Source organism: Bombina bombina, chromosome 8, assembly GCF_027579735.1.
Source record: "Bombina bombina isolate aBomBom1 chromosome 8, aBomBom1.pri, whole genome shotgun sequence".
Taxonomy (NCBI): Eukaryota; Metazoa; Chordata; class Amphibia; order Anura; family Bombinatoridae; genus Bombina; species Bombina bombina.
This window is the reverse complement of record NC_069506.1, coordinates 5,594,118-5,601,475: the sequence shown is the minus strand read 5'-3', so window position 1 is coordinate 5,601,475 and position 7,358 is coordinate 5,594,118. Positions and strand designations below refer to the sequence as shown.

The 7,358-nt window shown below is 32.5% G+C and overlaps 1 protein-coding gene across 1 annotated transcript in view; it reads right to left on the bottom strand.

The window, feature by feature from the left end:
- Positions 1-592: 592 nt before the first annotated feature.
- HOATZ (HOATZ cilia and flagella associated protein) overlaps positions 593-7,358 on the bottom strand; it is a 141,825-nt gene continuing 135,059 nt past the window's right edge. The window contains exon 6 of the mRNA XM_053689828.1: positions 593-780. Coding sequence (XP_053545803.1) covers positions 708-780 — 73 coding nt within the window. The 3' untranslated portion in view covers positions 593-707. The remainder of the gene's footprint in view (positions 781-7,358) is intronic.

The following is a 7,358-nucleotide window of genomic DNA, read 5'->3' as shown; positions in this document are numbered from 1 at the left end:
TCACGCTTCTTACAGACAGTTTATAGTGGCCCCTCCCCCTGCGCCATATTTATGTTCTTCCACGCTTCTTACAGGCAGTTTATAGTGGCCCCTACCCCCTGGGCCATATTTATGTTCTTCCACGCTTCTTACAGGCAGTTTATAGTGGCCCCTCCCCCTGTACCATATTTATGTGCTTTCACACTTCTTACAGGCAGTTTATAGTGGCCCCTCCCCCTGTACCATATTTATGTGCTTTCACGCTTCTTACAGACAGTTTATAGTGGCCCCTCCCCCTGCACCATATTTATGTGCTTTCACGCTTCTTACAGGCAGTTTATAGTGGCCCCTCCCCCTGTACCATATTTATGTGCTTTCACGCTTCTTACAGGCAGTTTATAGTGGCCCCTCCCCCTGTGCCATATTTATGTGCTTTCACGCTTCTTACAGACAGTTTATAGTGGCCCCTTCCCCTGTGCCACATTTATGTTCTTCCACGCTTCTTACAGACAGTTTATAGTGGCCCCTACCCCCGCGCCACGTTTAGGTGCTTTCACGCTTCTTACAGGCAGTGAGGGTTAATTAATAATAAGAAAATATGATAAAATACTAATGAAATACAAATAGCATTTTATTCGCTCAGATCATTCTTCCAATCCATATTTTTAATAAAAAGATTGATTTCCAGGGATTTTCTAATAATATTAGGAACAAATTGATTAGTGCAGTCATTTCAGCTGCTGAACGTCCCTTATGTGTTCCAGCATTGCAGTTTCTGTATCATAGCCGGACTGAGCTTCTCTGTAAAGAAGAATAAGTATTAGCAATTAGTTATTTGTGCAGCTGGCAGTAAGCAATCTACTTAAGTGGATCCAAAGGAGCAAACATAGATTTAACCCTGAAATCATTTATTAATCGCCTGTCCAGCTTGTACGAAAGACTGTAAAGGAATTTAAAAATACCTGGGACATGCATAAGGCTATCCTAAGGTAAAAGTAACATGTAATATGTGTAGACTTGATGGGACATGCATAAGGTTATACTAAGTAATAAGTAACATGTAATATGTGTAGACTTGATGTGACATGCATAAGGTTATACTAAGTAATAAGTAACATGTAATATGTGTAGACTTGATGGGACATACATAAGGCTATACTAAGTAATAAGTAACATGTAATATGTATAGACTTGATGGGACATACATAAGGCTATCCTAAGTAATAAGTAACATGTAATATGTGTAGACTTGATGGGACATACATAAGGCTATACTAAGTAATAAGTAACATGTAATATGGGTAGACTTGATGGGACATACATAAGGCTATACTAAGTAATAAGTAACATGTAATATGTGTAGACTTGATGGGACATGCATAAGGCTATACTAAGTAATAAGTAACATGTAATATGTGTAGACTTGATGGGACATACATAAGGCTATACTAAGTAATAAGTAACATGTAATATGTGTAGACTTGATGGGACATACATAAGGCTATACTAAGTAATAAGTAACATGTAATATGTGTAGACTTGATGGGACATACATAAGGTTATACTAAGTAATAAGTAACATGTAATATGGGTAGACTTGATGGGACATACATAAGGTTATACTAAGTAATAAGTAACAGTAATATGTGTAGACTTGATGGGACATGCATACGGCTATACTAAGTAATAAGTAACATGTAATATGTGTAGACTTGATGGGACATACATAAGGCTATACTAAGTAATAAGTAACAGTAATATGTGTAGACTTGATGGGACATACATAAGGTTATACTAAGTAATAAGTAACATGTAATATGTGTAGACTTGATGGGACATGCATAAGGCTATACTAAGTAATAAGTAACATGTAATATGTGTAGACTTGATGGGGCATGCATAAGGCTATACTAAGTAATAAGTAACAGTAATATGTGTAGACTTGATGGGACATACATAAGGCTATACTAAGTAATAAGTAACATGTAATATGTATAGACTTGATGGGACATACATAAGGCTATACTAAGTAATAAGTAACATGTAATATGTGTAGACTTGATGGGACATACATAAGGCTATACTAAGTAATAAGTAACATGTAATATGTATAGACTTGATAGGACATACATAAGGCTATACTAAGTAATAAGTAACATGTAATATGTGTAGACTTGATGGGACATACATAAGGTTATACTAAGTAATAAGTAACATGTAATATGTGTAGACTTGATGGGACATGCATAAGGCTATACTAAGTAATAAGTAACATGTAATATGTGTAGACTTGATGGGACATGCATAAGGCTACCCTAAGTAATAAGTAACATGTAATATGTGTAGACTTGATGGGACATGCATAAGGCTATACTAACTAATAAGTAACAGTAATATGTGTAGACTTGATGTGACATGCATAAGGCTACCCTAAGTAATAAGTAACATGTAATATGTGTAGACTTGATGGGACATGCATAAGGCTATACTAAGTAATAAGTAATATGTAATATGTGTAGACGTGATGGGACATGCATAAGGCTATACTAAGTAATAAGTAACATGTAATATGGGTAGACTTGATGGGACATGCATAAGGCTATACTAAGTAATAAGTAATATGTAATATGTGTAGACTTGATGGGACATACATAAGGCTATACTAAGTAATAAGTAACATGTAATATGTGTAGACTTGATGGGACATGCATAAGGCTATACTAAGTAATAAGTAACAGTAATATGTGTAGACTTGATGGGACATACATAAGGCTATACTAAGTAATAAGTAACATGTAATATGTGTAGACTTGATGGGACATACATAAGGTTATCCTTAGTAATAAGTAACATGTAATATGTGTAGACTTGATGGGACATACATAATTCTATACTAAGTAATAAGTAACATATAATAAGTGCAGACTTGATGGGACATGCATAAGGTTATACTAAGTAATAAGTAACATGTAATATGTGTAGACTTGATGGGACATGCATAAGGCTATACTAAGTAATAAGTAACATGTAATATGTGTAGACTTGATGGGACATGCATAAGGCTATACTAAGTAATAAGTAACAGTAATATGTGTAGACTTGATGGGACATGCATAAGGCTATACTAAGTAATAAGTAACATGTAATATGTGTAGACTTGATGGGACATACATAAGGTTATACTAAGTAATAAGTAACATGTAATATGTGTAGACTTGATGGGACATGCATAAGGCTATACTAAGTAATAAGTAACATGTAATATGTGTAGACTTGATGGGACATGCATAAGGCTATACTAAGTAATAAGTAACATGTAATATGTGTAGACTTGATGGGACATACATAAGGTTATACTAAGTAATAAGTAACATGTAATATGTGTAGACTTGATGGGACATGCATAAGGCTATACTAAGTAATAAGTAACATGTAATATGTGTAGACTTGATGGGACATGCATAAGGCTATACTAAGTAATAAGTAACATGTAATATGTGTAGACTTGATGGGACATACATAAGGTTATACTAAGTAATAAGTAACATGTAATATGTGTAGACTTGATGTGACATGCATAAGGCTATACTAAGTAATAAGTAACATGTAATATGTGTAGACTTGATGGGACATGCATAAGGTTATACTAAGTAATAAGTAACATGTAATGTGTAGACTTGATGGGACATGCATAAGGCTATACTAAGTAATAAGTAATATGTAATATGTGTAGACTTGATGGGACATACATAAGGTTATACTAAGTAATAAGTAACATGTAATATGTGTAGACTTGATGGGACATGCATAAGGTTATACTAAGTAATAAGTAATATGTAATATGTGTAGACTTGATGGGACATACATAAGGCTATACTAAGTAATAAGTAACATGTAATATGTGTAGACTTGATGGGACATACATAAGGCTATACTAAGTAATAAGTAACATGTAATATGTGTAGACTTGATGGGACATACATAAGGTTATACTAAGTAATAAGTAACAGTAATATGTGTAGACTTGATGGGACATGCATAATGCTATACTAAGTAATAAGTAACAGTAATATGTGTAGACTTGATGGGACATACATAAGGCTATACTAAGTAATAAGTAACATGTAATATGTGTAGACTTGATGGGACATACATAAGGCTATACTAAGTAATAAGTAACAGTAATATGTGTAGACTTGATGGGACATACATAAGGCTATACTAAGTAATAAGTAACAGTAATATGTGTAGACTTGATGGGACATACATAAGGCTATACTAAGTAATAAGTAACATGTAATATGTGTAGACTTGATGGGACATGCATAAGGCTATACTAAGTAATAAGTAACATGTAATATGTGTAGACTTTATGGGACATACATAAGGCTATACTAAGTAATAAGTAAGATGTAATATGTGTAGACTTGATGGGACATGCATAAGGCTATACTAATTAATAAGTAACATGTAATATGTGTAGACTTGATGGGACATGCATAAGGCTATACTAAGTAATAAGTAACAGTAATATGTGTAGACTTGATGGGACATACATAAGGCTATACTAAGTAATAAGTAACATGTAATATGTGTAGACTTGATGGGACATGCATAAGGCTATACTAAGTAATAAGTAACATGTAATATGTGTAGACTTGATGGGACATGCATAAGGCCATACTAAGTAATAAGTAACATGTAATATTTGTAGACTTGATGTGACATGCATAAGGCTATACTAAGTAATAAGTAACATGTAATATGTGTAGACTTGATGGGACATGCATAAGGTTATACTAAGTAATAAGTAACATGCAATATGTATAGACTTTATGGGACATGCATAAGGCTATACTAAGTAATAAGTAACATGTAATATGTGTAGACTTGATGGGACATGCATAAGGTTATACTAAGTAATAAGTAACATGTAATATGTATAGACTTGATGGGACATACATAAGGTTATACTAAGTAATAAGTAACATGTAATATGTGTAGACTTGATGGGACATGCATAAGGCTATACTAAGTAATAAGTAACATGTAATATGTGTAGACTTGATGGGACATACATAAGGTTATACTAAGTAATAAGTAACATGTAATATGTGTAGACTTGATGGGACATGCATAAGGTTATACTAAGTAATAAGTAACATGTAATATGTGTAGACTTGATGGGACATACATAAGGCTATACTAAGTAATAAGTAATATGTAATATGTGTAGACTTGATGGGACATACATAAGGCTATACTAAGTAATAAGTAACATGTAATATGTGTAGACTTGATAGGACATGCATAAGGTTATACTAAGTAATAAGTAATATGTAATATGTGTAGACTTGATGGGACATACATAAGGCTATACTAAGTAATAAGTAACATGTAATATGTGTAGACTTGATGGGACATACATAAGGCTATACTAAGTAATAAGTAATATGTAATATGTGTAGACTTGATGGGACATACATAAGGCTATACTAAGTAATAAGTAACATGTAATATGTGTAGACTTGATGGGACATGCATAAGGTTATACTAAGTAATAAGTAATATGTTATATGTGTAGACTTGATGGGATGTGCATAAGGTTATACTAAGTAATAAGTAACAGTAATATGTGTAGACTTGATAGGACATGCATAAGGCTATACTAAGTAATAAGTAACATGTAATATGTGTAGACTTGATAGGACATGCATAAGGCTATACTAAGTAATAAGTAACAGTAATATGTGTAGACTTGATAGGACATGCATAAGGCTATACTAAGTAATAAGTAACATGTAATATGTGTAGACTTGATGGGACATACATAAGGCTATACTAAGTAATAAGTAACATGTAATATGTGTAGACTTGATGGGACATACATAAGGCTATACTAAGTAATAAGTAACAGTAATATGTGTAGACTTGATGGGAAATACATAAGGCTATCCTAAGTAATAAGTAACATGTAATATGTGTAGACTTGATGGGACATACATAAGGCTATACTAAGTAATAAGTAACATATAATATGTGTAGACTTGATGGAACATACATAAGGTTATACTAAGTAATAAGTAACAGTAATATGTGTAGACTTGATGGGACATACATAAGGTTATACTAAGTAATAAGTAACAGTAATATGTGTAGACTTGATGGGACATACATAAGGCTATACTAAGTAATAAGTAACATGTAATATGTGTAGACTTGATGGGACATGCATAAGGTTATACTAAGTAATAAGTAACTTGTAATATGTGTAGACTTGATGGGACATACATAAGGCTATACTAAGTAATAAGTAACATGTAATATGTGTAGACTTGATGGGACATACATAAGGTTATACTAAGTAATAAGTAACATGTAATATGTGTAGACTTGATGGGACATGCATAAGGCTATACTAAGTAATAAGTAACATGTAATATGTGTAGACTTGATGGGACATGCATAAGGTTATACTAAGTAATAAGTAACATGTAATATGTGTAGACTTGATGGGATGTGCATAAGGTTATACTAAGTAATAAGTAACAGTAATATGTGTAGACTTGATAGGACATGCATAAGGCTATACTAAGTAATAAGTAACATGTAATATGTGTAGACTTGATAGGACATGCATAAGGCTATACTAAGTAATAAGTAACAGTAATATGTGTAGACTTGATAGGACATGCATAAGGCTATACTAAGTAATAAGTAACATGTAATATGTGTAGACTTGATGGGACATACATAAGGCTATACTAAGTAATAAGTAACATGTAATATGTGTAGACTTGATGGGACATACATAAGGCTATACTAAGTAATAAGTAACAGTAATATGTGTAGACTTGATGGGAAATACATAAGGCTATACTAAGTAATAAGTAACATGTAATATGTGTAGACTTGATGGGACATACATAAGGCTATACTAAGTAATAAGTAACATATAATATGTGTAGACTTGATGGAACATACATAAGGTTATACTAAGTAATAAGTAACATGTAATATGTGTAGACTTGATGGGACATACATAAGGTTATACTAAGTAATAAGTAACAGTAATATGTGTAGACTTGATGGGACATACATAAGGTTATACTAAGTAATAAGTAACAGTAATATGTGTAGACTTGATGGGACATACATAAGGCTATACTAAGTAATAAGTAACATGTAATATGTGTAGACTTGATGGGACATGCATAAGGTTATACTAAGTAATAAGTAACTTGTAATATGTGTAGACTTGATGGGACATACATAAGGCTATACTAAGTAATAAGTAACATGTAATATGTGTAGACTTGATGGGACATACATAAGGTTATACTAAGTAATAAGTAACATGTAATATGTGTAGACTTGAT